General features: G+C 38.6%; 2 protein-coding genes across 2 annotated transcripts in view; both read right to left on the reverse strand.

The window, feature by feature from the left end:
- Positions 1-8,217, reverse strand: part of zmynd12 (zinc finger, MYND-type containing 12) — a 12,629-nt gene extending 4,412 nt beyond the window's left edge. Inside the window, exons 1-7 of the mRNA XM_047364248.1 lie at positions 8,007-8,217; positions 5,285-5,411; positions 4,466-4,637; positions 4,182-4,351; positions 3,684-3,806; positions 2,361-2,454; positions 1,620-1,765 (exon numbers count right to left, since the gene is read on the reverse strand). Of these exons, the coding sequence (XP_047220204.1) occupies positions 1,620-1,765; positions 2,361-2,454; positions 3,684-3,806; positions 4,182-4,351; positions 4,466-4,637; positions 5,285-5,411; positions 8,007-8,146 (972 nt within the window). The 5' untranslated portion in view covers positions 8,147-8,217. The remainder of the gene's footprint in view (positions 1-1,619; positions 1,766-2,360; positions 2,455-3,683; positions 3,807-4,181; positions 4,352-4,465; positions 4,638-5,284; positions 5,412-8,006) is intronic.
- Positions 8,218-10,442: 2,225 nt separating this feature from the next.
- Positions 10,443-13,960, reverse strand: LOC124872974 (epithelial membrane protein 3-like). The gene is made up of 6 exons (XM_047373431.1): positions 13,816-13,960; positions 13,190-13,249; positions 11,665-11,751; positions 11,475-11,577; positions 11,242-11,382; positions 10,443-10,939 (listed from the first exon to the last, which is right to left on the reverse strand). Exons 3-6 carry the CDS (start codon positions 11,740-11,742, stop codon positions 10,764-10,766), a joined length of 498 nt encoding a protein of 165 aa, XP_047229387.1. The 5' UTR covers positions 11,743-11,751; positions 13,190-13,249; positions 13,816-13,960; the 3' UTR covers positions 10,443-10,763.
- Between the last annotated feature and the right edge of the window lie 1,810 nt (positions 13,961-15,770).

The following is a 15,770-nucleotide window of genomic DNA, read 5'->3' on the forward strand; positions in this document are numbered from 1 at the left end:
GAATAACAAATTCATGCTTTGAATCTCTTTTGCTCTGTTACAGAATAGCTCGCCATTTTTAGTGTGAGATCAAAATAATGCAAGAGCATTTGTCTGTAAGGTGAATTGCAAGGAGAAAGTGGGTCATAAGCACACAAGGCATTTAAAAAAATATTAAACTGGAATAAAGTTATTGTTTTTCAATGCCCAAGTCAATGTACTGACCTTAATCTGACAGGAATGTTATGGATGGACTTGAAACAAGCTGCTCATGTGCGGACGTCCCACCAACATTCTAGAGTCAGAGAATTACTGCTCTGCATGGGTGGGGGGGTGTCACCTAAAATATGCTTCTTGTTTTTTTTACTCAAAAATATACAATGTTGGATTAGATGTATAATTTGTTTATAGTCTTGAAAACCTTCAAAACGTCGAAACTTGTATGGTTATCATAGTATATGATACTCCAGATGCATGTTTTCTTTTCCGACCTGAGATGCTAAATAATTATATTGTGAATTCTTTCCTTTTTACCTGGTCAGCAATAAATTAAACATACAATATTTTAATGATTCAAAGTAGTCTGATGTAGAAAAGAATAAACTGTTTCAGATTCGACAAACATTGTCAGACGGCCTTGAAAAAAAGAAAGCGGTACTTTCTGGGTCAAAGGATTTCTATTTTGTTGTTCTGGAAAATGTTTTTAGTCTAATCCCAACAACAACGAGATCTTCATTTAAAAAACCATTGCTGTATTTTGCCAGGTTTAATAAGCCAAGTCTGTTTTTGAGTAAAGAGTCGCAAATCATTTGTTTTGCATTTTACAATTTCAATTTAAGACGATACGGTCGGGGGCCGCACAAAGTTATTCAGAGGGCCTCAAATGGCCCCTGTGCCGCACTTTGGACACCACTGCCTTAAGCAATTTTAAGCTAAAAAAGTTGAAAAACATTTGATGCAATTTTTATACTAATTCTATCTAATAAAACTACTTACATTTTGGGCTAAAATATAATTGCTCCCAAAGTTCAAAGTTATAAACCCTATCTTGCAACCGTGGCACGCAGAAGTAAAATAAAACACTCTACAGTCCTAATAAAACAAGCTATTTAAAATAATAATAATAATAATATTGGGGCGGCTAGTGCAGGTATTGGTATAACAAATCCCAGCCCAAGAAACCTTCCACATTACATCACAACTGAGAAATGGAGAACAAAACCCGAAACAAAATATGAAGTACTTGCATTGACCGTTCTGAGTAGAGTATGGTTTTCAAAGATGCTCTCTAGCATTTAACTTCACTCTGTTTCAATACCTGCTTAATGTAAAGATCCTGATAAGATGGACCAACGCTGGCATTTAATGTGCAGCGATATCAAATACATTAACGTCACAAATGTTTTCCCACTTTTGGATGACATCCAAGAATCATCTAAAGTCTTTTAGGTGAGGCAGTACGCAAAGCCTGGCGGTTAAGTCTGGGGTCGGACTGTCGCGACATTCCCTTAAAACTCCCACTAACATGCACCTTGTGTTTACAGCATCACCAGTTAGTGATAATCTAACCTTGAGACAATGCTGGGAAGAAACAAGAAACTGTGTCACAGAGTCATACCTAACCTCGTCAGGTGACTTACCTTTTGGAAATCTCCTCTGAGGAGCCACAACATGGCCAGGCAGTGGGCCAAAAGCGCAGTCTGAGCTGCGTCTCTTCTGAACTGCTTTTGTTCAAACTCCAACATGGCTCTCAACATCTCATCCATTTCAACTTGCTGGGATATTTCTAGTTGAAAATCACGGAAAGGAAGATGTTTTATGTTGTACTTAATAATTTAATAATGAATAGACATCGCTATAACACATAAAAGAGTCAGGAATTCCCTCAGTGTTGTGGTTGTGGTGTGTCTGGTAATCGTGTGGAGCTTTTCTAAGCATCCGTTCTCACCCACTTTTGTCAGTAAACATCCCATCAAGCCTAAGAATGTGCTTCGCAGCTAACAAGCTTTATATTCCAAGTAGGGCAGCAGCTGGGATAGAGGCAAATAGTACGGATGCTGCTCAGCCAGAGTTGTGTCAGCAGTGGTCTCCCGTCAGCCCTAAGCATGCTAGTGTAAATCTGGGGTTTAGCGTTTGGATTGCACAGCAAGACAGCTCAGCTAAATATAGTACTGTTGACCTTATTTCTTTCTGTTCTTCTTAGTCTCATTCATTAGTTCACTTGTACGTTAATGGAGCTCTTGGCTGGACGTTTGGAGCGTGACGTAAGATGGACAGATGGTGACATTTTTCTGTGTTTTCTGCAGCTCCAAGTATAGTGAGAATATGTTTAGTCTTAATATTAGATGATTGTTTTACATAGTTGATGAGACAATAAGCACCATAAAAGGAATCTGATGACACATCGCAGTTCTGGGGGATTTTCACGTGCGTCTTCAGCAGGCCACTGAGGTGGTTGTGCCAAGTTTGTGCCACCTGCAAAATAAACAAAGGATGAATAGATTAAACATAAAACATATGAAGAAAAATAAACTTCATTACGCAAATAGAAACAAGACATGCTTAAAACAGATACATTCAACATGGCCTTTTACATACTGATCTTGTTTACTGTTGGGGTAAGATTAGGAATGAAAAACCCAGACAACAAAAGAGGCATGTCAGGCTTTTCAAGAAACAAATATTCTCAAAGGTTTTTAAGTAAAAAGTTGCATTTCAATAAAGTGAATTCATTCCACTGATTTAACTCAACAAGTGGAACTCATGTATAATACAGATTTATTTCACAGAGTAACATATTTCAGTTGGATTTTTTTTTACTGGTAATTTTGGTGATCATGGCTGACAGCTAATAAAAACCCAAAATTCTGTTTCTTGGAAAATTTGAATATTAGGTTAGACAATAAATAAATAATTTTACTGAAAGGGATGTCCATGTATCTATCCAGTATATGCACTCAGTACTCGGTCAGGGCCCCTTTTGCATGAATTACTGCATCAGTGCACTGTGGCATAGAGGCAATGAGTCTGGTGTTCTGCTGAGATGTTTGCCAGACTGAGGTGCTTCTGATGCTTCCTTAAGTTAACATGAGGAATGGAACATTTGCAGTCCTGGATACATCTGTGTGCGGCGGGTCTTGAAGCTCTGTACTGAGACATGAGTCTTTTCTAAACTTTCTAATGGGCTTTGTTTCACAACCTGTATAAGGTTGTGGTTATCCCCTGTTGCTTGTGGACCTTTTTCTACCACTGTTTTTCCTTCCACTCAATTTTCCATTAATATTTTGAGGTACAACATTCTATGAACAAACAGCTCACCAGCCTTCGTGATGAGTGTGTTGGCTATGACATGGCCACATCTTGACGCTTCTGTGTTAAAAATCCCTATTGACTGGTTTTATGTAGTATTCAAATTTTCTGAGAAATTACATTTCAGATTTTTATTAGCTAGCAATAATTGTCTAATTTAATGGAAAATAAACACTTGATGCCACTCTGTGTGTGATAAATCTATATACAGGTTTCTCTTTTTAAATAAATGAACTTTTCCACAATATTCAAATTTATTGAGATGCACCTGAAACCTCCTGTGGTGTTGACTTTAGGCTCTGAAACTTCATAGACCACTTACCTAATCTAAAATGCCAGATATCGCTCAGGGTATATAGAAAAAAGTAAAAACAGAAGATGTGCATGGGGCAAACCTTAGAGTACAAGGAGCGACCAATGAGCACCTTCCCCTGTCTGACAAAAATGTCAGCCATTAGAAAGTAGCCCTTAGAGGTGGTAATGCTGTCTAAACCATACTCCTCACTGGCAAAGTATATCTGCAATTAAAAACATATACATATCAGTTTGGGAAACAGTGTACAACAGTGTAATAACTTGTTACTTTAGATTTCTTTGCAGTAATTTATACTTTTTCTTAACTATAAGCAGACTTTGAGAGATAACACCATTTGAAGTTGTACCATCAACTCAAATGGAGTTATATAAGGAGAGGTAAGGCTGCTAATAATAGGTTGGTCTAAATCATTTACCAGGAACAAACACATGTACAACATGGACCTCTGGAACAATGTACTGTAATGTTTATCTTTATTAAAATTACATGAAAGCAGATAGAAAATGGGTTTCATTCAATCAGTAAAAGCCATTTGCTAATCATTTCATCTATAACAGTTATATAAAAAAATTCATACATCATTTGCGAAGTGATACAGGGCGTCTTCCAGGTTTCCAGCTGATGTGTGGAATCGGCCCAGGCTCCTGTGCAGCTGATGTTGGATTAAAGGACCCGATTCTGGACTCTTCAGCACAGCCCACTCAGCCTGGGATAGGAGCTCTGCTACAGCAGCTAAATTATCCAGGCCTGGAAATATACAAGCAAGCACACAAATGCACACATTTTTATCCATATAAAATGATCAGGAAAAAAAAAACGGTATAGTTTGAGCCGAAGAACCATTTTTCGCTTATCTCTTACCCATGTTGGCCTCGGCCAACAGTAAATAGGCGGGAATGAGCTGAATGGTATTGGGACCGTGTACGTCAATGGAAGTGTACAGCAAGCAGTGAGCAGCAGGAAGGGCCTCTTCATGTTTACCCTCTGACAGCTTGCTTTGAGCCACCAACCTGCAAATCTCGATCAGCTTTGTCTGATCAAGAAGCCACACCCACAGTTAACTTCGCTCTATGTTGACTCAAAAGATTTCAAGAAACGATTACATAAGAGTTCACGGAAATAAACCAACGTCTTACACACACATGATCCCATTTCTATTTTTTTTTTCTTTGGGATTGAAGTGAACTAGACTCAGCCTGTTCCAAATATACTCAGTATCCTGACTGAAATATCAGATGAACAGAAACGTTTGTGGATAACATTGTTCAGACAGTCTATGAGATCAGTTTGTGCAGATGTTTTTTTCATTTTGAAATTTATATAGTTTTCTATGTTGATTTTTACTGATTGTAAATCAATAAAAAGAACAACTCTTTTTTTCTGAAGACAAAATAGAGCTACAACTTAAAAAGTATATCACATATCAGGTCTTGCCAGCTCTCTTGTTAAACACGGCAGCAACAGACACACTTGCAGAATGATATAATCTTTTAGCTGCTGATTTTGTTTTCTTTTCTGGTATAACAGGTACTTCTAGTTTGGATTAACCAATTTTGGCATGATTGATCTATTCAAAACAGACCAGAACGAAGGAGAAAAACTGTTGTCTAGCTGTAAAATTTAAAACAAATGTGGATATTCTGTGTATAAGTGTTTATATCTATCCCCCAATACGTTTACCTTTCTTAACTGGTTTTCCCTGCGGGCGGCTTGATCGGGGATATCTATCTGGGAACGTATGGGAACAAGCAGGTGACAAATTCTTTCATGGATGCCCACCCAGTCAGCCTGCTGGTGCTTGGCATCACTAAGGAAAAGTAAACATATATTTGCAATCCAACATTAATTTTTTCTCTCTGTCCAAATCACTTTGACTTTCCAAAAAGTCAAAGTGATATTTAAACCTCCAAGAAATACTCCCTCGTTACGCAATGGAGTCACGATGCACTGCAGGATAATTTGTAGAACAGTATGCACCAAATATTGTGAATTACCAGAGTAATAAAATGTATGATAGTAAAAGCGTCAGTCTTTTGAATTCTGGCTTCATTCTTGGATGCCATCTGAGTTTATGGAGGGCTTACTAAATTGAGAGTTGTAACAACCAGCCTGTAATTTGGTTCTTCTGGTTCCTTTCGTCTGCACACTCTTGTGGAAACTGTCTGAACTTTCCGTGCATATTTCTTGCTGCGGAGGATGCTTGCTCACTCCTGTTGCAGTTGTGTTTTCGAGCAGGCCGGAATCTGGCCGTGCCACATCACCACTAACACGAATGCTGCTCAGCTGGAAGTGAGAAAAATGTAATGCCCCATTTGGCCATTTTACTGTAACACAATGTCACAGCTTTAAACTGTGTCGCTAAAGTGCTTTGCAAAAGTATTTACAGCCTTTGAAATTGTACATGGCAATAACAGGTACAAGTCTTTTTGTGGTATCTCTACCAGCTTTGCAAATCCAGAGACTGAAGTGTTGGCCAATTCTACTTTGCAAAAATAGCTTAAGCTCAGTTGGATTGAACAGAGTGTGTGCAAACAGCAGGTTTTGAGTTTTACCACTTACTCCCAATTGGATTTAGAGCAGGACTTTGACTTAGCCAGTTTAACATATGAATATGGTTTAGACCATTTCACAGTAGCTCTAGCTGTATGTTTAGGGTCATTGTCCTGCTATAAGACAAGGCAGGTTTAAAAAGAAACAAATGTTAACATGTATATTTAATGTTCAATCTCAAGCTTCAATGACTCGTTAGTGATTGAGAAATTGTTCATTAATGGGTTTTTTTTTATCAAAAGCTGCACTAACCACTGATGATGTTAGTCCTGGATTAGTTAGGATTGTCCTGTATTTAGTTCCATCTATTATTCCATCAACTCTGACCAGCTTCCCTGTCCCTGCTGAGGAAAAGCGTTCCAGAGCATGAGGCTGCCACTATGATGTTTCACCTTTGGAATGGGGTGTTAAGGGTGATGTGAGGTGTAACTTTGTCTAAATTGTGGTCTAATCTGAATAGAGATTCTTTCTTTGCCTGGTTGCTCTGCCCTCCAGACAGCAGGAGGAAAACTGAGAACTGCACTTCTTATGACTTTCGTCCTGCAATGGCTTTCCTTATGACACTTTTTCACAAAGGTCAAATCTGACAACAGATTTTCCAATCTGAAGTATGGATCTCTGCAGCTCCTTCAGAATTACCATAGCTCTCTTGGTTGCTTCTCTGGTGAATGCTCTCCTTCCTTGGTAGGTTTAGGTGGATAAGTTTGCAGTTTTGCTATATTCTTCCTATTTTTAGATGACGGGATGAACAGTGCTCCATGAGATGTTTAAAGATCAGGATATTATTTTATAACCTAACCCTGCTTTCCTCTTCTGCACAACTTTATCTCTTCTCAGTCTGATTTGTTTCTTGGTCTTCATGATGTTGTTTATTCACTAATGTTCTCTAACAAACCTCTGAGGCCTTCACAGAGCAGATGGATTTATACAGAGATTAAATTACACACAGGTTGACTTTGTTTATTAATTCAATGACTTCAAGGCAACTGGATTTTACTTTAGGGTGTCAGCATACCTCATTTTTCTGATTCTCTGACAACTGTCTCATGTTCCTTCAAATCATAATTCTGCATTGTCTTAAAAACTCAGATAAAATACATTGAATTTTGTGATTGTAACACATCAAAATGAGCATTTTTTAAAAGAGATATAGAGGATGTACTTTTGCAAGGCACTCTTGTTTCTAATAAAACATGGCAATGTTAGTCCTTTGACAAAAAAACTGTATGTTTTAATCTAATGCATCAGCACCAGTCCTAACGAATACTTTTTTTTAATTATTATTTATTTGTTATAATTCGCATTTATGTCTTTTTTGCTTTTTCGGTGTGAAGGCTTAACAAAGCATGCGCAGTAAGTGACTGTAAGCTCCATGAGACTGGCTTTAGTTGTTCATCCCTTGCCAAAAATCCCCACAGGGAGGGCCACCACATGCTACTGTTCTGCCACTGAGGGTTCTACTCAGCACCATCTTGTGCTCTGGAGCTGGGAAAGCTTAAGGCAATGAGCTTTTATAGAGAACAGAAAAACATGTCAAAGCAGATGGTTTCATGACATTAAAATGATAGAAGCACATGGGTGAACCACAGTATTATTACGTTGTAGTAATATTTCCAGCTGTTTCTCTCCGTCGTAACAGCAGCCACATCAACACGCTCGTGGTATATTTTTTTTCTATCGGAAGGCACAGCTTACACCGCCACCTAGCGTTAAGACCGCGTACTCCCACCACACCAAATTAAAGTAAACACATACTGCAGCATTTAGAAATCGCTTCCACAAACAGGGGTCATGTATGTAGCATCGGCAGAACTAAAATGCAGAGGCAAAACAGTTAACAGAGCGAGCTTACCAATAGAAGGTGACCTGACACTGGGTGCACTGCAAATACGCTTCCCTTTTACAGAGTTCACAAAACTTTTCCTTTCCTCTGGGAAAGGCAAGTGGCATTATGTTGGAGGTGACCCCAGAAGCTTGAGGTTTAGACGTCATTATTACCAGAAAGCCTCTAAACCGCAGTTTTATCACGACACTTACTCCAGAGATTGTGGTTGCTATGGAAACGACTTTAGCCGCCTCGAAACGCTAGCATACCAGTTTTAGCAGCCACACTAAATCTGAAACCAACCAAACTTTTTATTTCGGTCTCACACATAAGTAGGCAGCTACATGCGTTGGAAAAACAATTAATCATGTTAATGCGGTCAAATGTGATTATGCCCTTTATTAGCAGAGGCAAAAGCAAATTTGTAACTGCAAATAAAAGCAAACCCATAGCATAACAGTTTAGGGTTAGGTGCATCTCCACAGATATTGGTGCGAAAACGTGTATGCCCCACTGAACCTCTGTTCTGTTTTTGCAGTTTTGTAACACTCAGATAATCATATACAGTGGAGAGAACAAGTATTTGATACACTGCCGATTTTGCAGGTTTTCCAACTTGAAAAGCATGTACAAACTCTTTAAATTTTATCATAGGTAGCCTACTCTTCAACCGTGAGTGATAATAAAATATAATAAAAATCCAGAGAATCACATTGTGATTTTTAAGTTATCAATTTGCATTTTATTGCATGACATAACTATTTGATGCATCAGAAAAACAAAAATTAATGTTTTGTAGAGAAACCTTAGTTTGCAATTACAGATATCAGACGTTTCCTATAGTTTTTGACGAGGTTTGCTCACACTGCAGCAAGGCTTTTGGGCCATTCCTCCATACACATCCTCAGGTTTCGGGGTTGTCGCTGGGCAATACGGACTTCCAGCTCCCTCCAAACATTTTTGATTGGGTTCAGGTCTGGAGATAGGCCACTCCAGGACCTTGAGATGATTCTTACGGAGCCACTCCTTAGTTGCCCTGGCTGTGTGTTTCGAGTCGTTGTCTTACTGGTAGACCCAGCCACGACCCATCTTCAATGCCCTTATGGGAAGGAGAGTGTTGGCTAAGATCTCTCGATACATGGCCCCATCCATCCTCCCCAAAGAATCTCCAAAGAAAGATGTTTCCAGCTCCATGCTTCACAGTAGGAATGATGTTCTTGGAGTTGTACTCATCCTTCTTCTTCCTCCAAACATGGCGAGTGGAGTTTAGACCAAAAATCTCTATTTTTGTATCATCATACCACATGACCTTCTCCCATCCCTCCTCTGGATCATCTAGATGGTCACTGGCAAACTTCAGATGGGCCTAAGCATGTGCTGTCTTGAGCAGGGGACCTTGCCTGTGCTGCAGGATTTTAATCAATGGCAGCATAGTGTGTTACTAATGGTCTTCTTTGAGAATGTGGTCCCAGCTCTCTTCAGGTCATTGACTCGGTCCTACCGTGTAGTTCTGGGCTGATCCCTCACCTTCCTCGTGATCATTGATGCCCCACAAGGTGAGATCTTGCATGGAGCCCCAGACCGAGGGAGACTGACCGTCATCTTGAACTTCTTCTATTTTCTTATAATTATGCTAACAGTTGTTGCCTTCTCACCAAGCTACTTGGCTATTTTCCTGTGGCCCATCCCAGCCTTGTGCAGGTCTACTATTTTGTCCCTGATGTCCTTACACAGCTCTCTGGTCTTGGCCATTGTGGAGAGGTTGGAGTTTGTTTGATTGAGTGTGTGGACAGGTGTCTTTTATACAGATAAACAGGTGTAGTTAATACAGGTAATGAGTGGAGAACAGGAGGGCTTCTTAAAGAAGAACAAGTAGGCCTGTGAGAGCCAGGATTCTTATTGGTTATTGGGTTATCAAATACTTATCTAATAAAATAAAATGCTAATTAAAATCACACATTGTGATTTTCTGGATTTTTGTTTTAGATTCCGTCTCTCACAGTTGAAGAGTACCTATGATAAAAATTAAACACTTGTACATGTTTTGCAAGTGAGAAAACCTGCAAAGTCAGCAGTGTATCAAATATTTGTTCTCCCCACTGTAAGTGTGAAATGAAAGCACAGAGAGGAGAAATCTGTATGGAGGCTAATACTTTTCCTGGCACTGTAGTTACCCTTTGTTTTACACCATTTCCACCTGGAGTGTGTGTTGCCAGAAAGCTCAGCCTTATTCTCATTTTAGTAAATTACACCATTCCAGTAATAGTCCCAAGAGAAAAGGCTTTCTTCTGGTACAACACTCAAACAACTGCTTGGCTTGTAGATACCATCTAAGGTTTGTTATGGAGACTTGGTGACCCCAAGATGCCACTATTTCCTGCAGTAGGCTTTGGACAATTCTTTACTCCCTTAACATCCTGCTGATTATGAGTGAAGGCGAAGGTTATTACAGATTTCAGTCAATCTGTTTTCTGATATTTATTAGAAGATGTTACAAAAACCTTCTACATACAAGGTTTGTTGGGAAAAGGGTACACAAAACATATCGTAATGTTGTAATAAAGCAAATGAGTTATACTAATCTAGAACTCACTGTTATGGTAGCTTGTTTGGTTAAGTCAAATATATATTTTTGCCTCGATATATACAGATACAATTGTTACATTAGCTAAAGACTGAGTGCTTAATGTTATACATTTTGCTTCTTCAAAAGTTGCATTTCCAAAATTCTGAATTCAGTTTTATTAACCGTGAAGCTGCTGACATAGATGTTTGTTTGTCTGATCATTCTTTCTTACGCAGGTGGATGTACATAACCCCGCTACACAACAACAAAGGGACGCACACCCAGGCCAGGATTAAGCAGTAGCCAAAGTTCCCTGAAGTCGGGCTTTCTGAGTCTGGGAGGATCTCCTTATTGTGCAGAGTGTAGATTAGTGCGGCAGAAAAAGCTGTCAGACCTTCAAACACAAAGAGACACACAGACAAAAACAACTGTTAGGAACAACAGCTTACACAGAAGGTTACTTAAAACACAAAAACCGCTTGAGCTGCCTATACTAGCATCTAGCTGAAGTCCGCAAATTCTGTGCCAGTCTGTTATACCATTATTAAAGGTATTTATTGACTTGTAATGCTACAAAATTCCGTATTTATTACATTTTACAAATAAATATGAGCAGCAAAAAGTTATATTCTCTAGTTGTATTGTTACCAAGCATGTGTGTTTTCCTTCTTAGGGGTGTCTGGTGCTAAGTTTTACCTGCAAAGACTTGACACAGTCCTGTGAAGTAGAAGAGTCCGCCCTTTGACATAGTGAATAGCTGGCCCAAGAACACCAAGAAGGAGACTGAGGAGAAGACCACTGAGATAACAATGAGGACCTGTACAGCCTGAAGCCACTCTGAGGAAAATAAATCACATTTTAAATTATAATAATCCCCTTTACCTCTTAAATTTTATGGATCAGGTGAATTCCAGTTTATAAAGGCTTACCTGTTTCTTTGGTGGTTGCACACAGCCAGGTTCCTGTGGAGTTTTCAAACCTACAGTTGTACCACAGGTCTGAGGTTTCTGTGGAATCCCACATCCACCAAGACTTTAAAAGAGATTAAATGCAACACATGTGGTTAGATATGTCCTTAGGAAAAATGCTCTTAAACATTGTCATAAATATGAGCTATACCTTTTCCATGGTCGCAATAAACAGCATAGCTAGTGTAATGAGATGAAGCATGGTGACAGCAATGAGTAAGTAGGCCATTTTAAAATCCTTTACGAAAGAAAAGAAAACCATATTTAATTATTTTGGAGAAAGAACCCTAGCCACAATCACAATGAGTCAATAAGAAACGTGCAATATAAACGTGTTATTATTTTTTGCAACCCCGAAATGTGGCTAAATTTCAATATCACACAAAGATAACGTGAGCAAATACAAATGCAGCTTTCAAATTATGCAAAAAAAGCCATCCAAATCAAGCTGGCCCTATGTATCTGATATCTAATAGTGCCATCCTTAGTGGCAACAAATGCCATTAAGCGTTTGGGAGAAATTTACACTGGCCAACCCTTTTTTGCAGAATTATTTTAATTCAGCCACACTGGTGGGTTTTCCAGTATGACTGGTCTGTTTAGGGTCATACAACAGCATATCATTTAGATTTGAGTCCAGAATTTGACTAGGTCACTTCAAAAACCTTTGTTTAATAATTTTTTTATTTATACATTCCAAAATGGACTTCCTGGAGTCACTATCCTGCCGAATACCCTAATTGCCCTTGAGCTTAATGTCTCGACATATACATTCTCCTTAAGGTCTTCTGGTAAAGAACAGAATTCATGGTCTCATCAATCACAGCAAGTCACAGGTGCTGAAGAAGCCAAGCAGCCCCACACCAAGGTACCATCCATGTTTTACTCTTGACATGATGGTCTTTTTCTGAAATGCTGTTAATTTTGGACCGCATGCATTGAGATGTACACCCTCCAAAAAGTTCGGCCTTTGTCTTATCATTCCACAAAATATGTCCCCTAGAGTCTTGGGGTTCATCAAGATGTTTCTTTTGGAAAATGTGAGATGAACTTTTGTGTTCTTTTTGGTTAGCAATGTTTTTGGCTTTGGGTCTCTCCCATGGATGCCATTGTTGTTATTGTTGAGTCGTCAAGCAGTCTCTAGGAATAATTTTGGTAGGACATCCACTCTCGGAAAGATTCACCCCTGCACAATATTTCCTCCATTTGTGAATACTGGCTTTCACATTGGAGGCCCAAAGCCTTAGAATGCCTTTGTAACCTTTTTCACTGTGATGAACATCAATAACTTTGTTCCCCATCTGTTAATGAATATCATTATATAGGGTCAGGATGTGTTATTTTTTGAGATCTTCAAGTCTACTTCATGTTGACAGCAGGTTCTTATTAACTGATTTCTTAATGATACAGGTCTAGTAATAATCAGGCCTGGATGTGGCAAGGTAAATTTAGCCAATAAAATTGGGTTAATCCCAGTTCATTTGTGATTTAGCAAGTGGGGAATCATATTTTCACATAGGACCAGGTTGGGCTGGGTAGTTTTTTTCCATACATAAATGAAATCACCATTTGAAAACTATGTTTTCTGTTTACTCTGGTTATCTGTGTTTGATATTAAAAGTTATTTGACAATCTGAAACATTTAAGTGTGACAGAAGAGCAAAACCAGAACTAACCTGTGACTTGGCAAACAGATTTTCGCAACACTGTATAGCTGTACGTTTGGATGCAGGAAACTGAAAAACATAGAATTTATTTCACATATAAATTCAAGTTGACACTTTTGTGGAGAGCAATATTTTTTCTGTAACAACTGTAGTAATGGTTATTTTAATTCATAAGAAAACAAAATGACACACATTGACACAGAAGGGAAACAGAACAGAGCACACAGTAGCATATGAACAGGATAAAATTGTCTGTAAAGATCTTTATCTGTAGAAGCGGCCTGTTTGTGTGGGCGTAGGAGACAATTACTGTCATATTATGTTATTATGAGAAATCCCATCAATCATATAAAAGTGACAGCTGAGAAAACCGGTTATAAATTATCTGTTGGTTGTACAGAATAAAAACAAAACTGTTAAAAAGACACACTAGAAAATTTTTTGATTAGGTTGCTACTAGAAGAGGCAAAAAATATATATACTATATATAATAAAATGAAGGAGACTTAAGGATTTTAAAACACAAGAACAAATGCTGCAGTTTTTTTTTCTTTAAGCTTAGTCAAGTTAGAAAGCAGGATTTAGATAGATGTATTAAGTGAAAATTTTGAAAAGTTAGAAAACAATTTCCCTACCCCGGATATTGCTTGTTCTCCTCAATCAGCTCTCAACAACTTGGGAGCAGCTCCTGTACTTTGCAACGATGAGCCAGTTTTTGGTGGGCCACACTCTTTCCCATCTTTGGCACGCCCCCTTTATTTGTTTACTTTCTGCAGGCCCTCCACTCCAAAGTTTCCAAGGAGAACGCCCATTTCCTCTGTGGAGAACAGAGCTCCTTTCTGCTCTGCCCTGGCGTTGGTCTGTGCATCATCATCCAAAAAGGTCTCAAATGAGACCCGCCCATCAGCAGCGGAGGCACATGAAACCACATGAAGACATAGTCTCTCTGTAAACAGTCCACTAGAAGTATTCTCCTATATAGTAAGTGTTTCACAATCCTTTATACATTCATTTCTACATAACATACAGCTGCAACATTCCTCACATTTTGGTATTTTTGAGTATTTAAACCTCCTAATTTACTGGCAATTCATGGAAGACTATTTATTTTACAGAATTGCAATGCACGAAGATGGAACGATGTGCCTCTGAGAAGATTCAAAGTAGTCTCTTCTTGTGAAAGAAGCTAAAATAAAATAAAAAATATGTTGAGAAGTTCAATTCAATTCCATTTTATTTATATAGCGCCAATTCACAACACATGTTGTCTCAAGGCACTTCACAACAGTCAGGTACATACATTCCAATTAGTCCTAACAATTGAACAGTGCAATCAGAGTTAGTTATTTATTCGAATTGGATAAAATGTTTTTCTATCTAAGGAAACCCAGCAGATTGCATCCAGTCAGTGACTTGCAGCATTCACTTCTCCTGGATGAGCATGTAGAGACAGTGGACAGTCACTGGTGTTGACTTTGCAGCAATCCCTCATACTGAGCATGCATGTAGCGACAGTGGAGAGGAAAAACTCCCTTTTAACAGGAAGAAACCTCCAGCAGAACCAGGCTCAGCGTGAGCGGCCATCTGCCACGACCGACTGGGGGTTTGAGAGAAAGAACAGAGCAGAGACACAAAGAGGACAAAGAAGCACTGATCCAGGAGTACTTTCTATGGGAAGGAAAAGTAAATGTTAATGGATGTAGCTCCTTTAGTAAGTTCCTTACTATGGTTTGTTAAATATATCTGCTTATGTTGGATTCAGATCTTTTTGGTCATTTTACATTTCTTTGTACATTTAGCATTGGTCTCTGCTTAAGACTTGCACTTTCAGCATGTCCACAATTTAAACAATCATTTATAAAGAGGGGTCAAGACTACAGATGATCTTTGGTGCTCCAGAATCAGAACTTTAGAGGCTCATGCAATAATGCTGTAATGCTCATAAGACAGTGAGGTCAGTCACCATAAAACCAAAATAGTAAAAACAACGCACAAAAAAACTATTTGCATGTTCTGCCCTATCCAGATATTTACATTCACTGTATAAAAAGACAAACTGTTTGAATTCAGAAGTTTACAAACATTTTCTTTTCTTATTTTTTTAAATTGTCACCTAAACCTTGGTCAACAACCAGAATCATATTGTCTAAAGTTATTGTCCAAGACAACCCATTTGTATCCAAACATAAATGTCTTGAGATGCTTCAATCTTTCCAAATAACGTTCTTTCCTTATGATGTAATCTATTTTGATAAGTCCCACCTGCAGCAAAACACCAATACAACATGGTGCATCCACCTCCATGCTTCACAGGTGGGAAGGTGTTCTCCGGTTTGCATGTTTTTCCCTTTTTCTTTTATATAAAACAATGATCATTATGACCAAACACTTCAGTTTTAGTCTCATCAAACCACAGAACATGTTTCCAAAGATTTGCCCCTGAATGCATTTGCAAACTGCAATGCCGCTTTTTGATTTTGGAGAAATGGCATTTCCTTTCTGAGCGGCCTTTCAGACTATTTCAGTTCAGGGCTGGTTTCACTGTGGATAATAATTCCCTCTCACCAGCTTCAATCAGCATATTCACAAG

The sequence above is a fragment of the Girardinichthys multiradiatus genome, chromosome 1 (genome assembly GCF_021462225.1).
Source record: "Girardinichthys multiradiatus isolate DD_20200921_A chromosome 1, DD_fGirMul_XY1, whole genome shotgun sequence".
NCBI lineage: Eukaryota > Metazoa > Chordata > Actinopteri > Cyprinodontiformes > Goodeidae > Girardinichthys > Girardinichthys multiradiatus.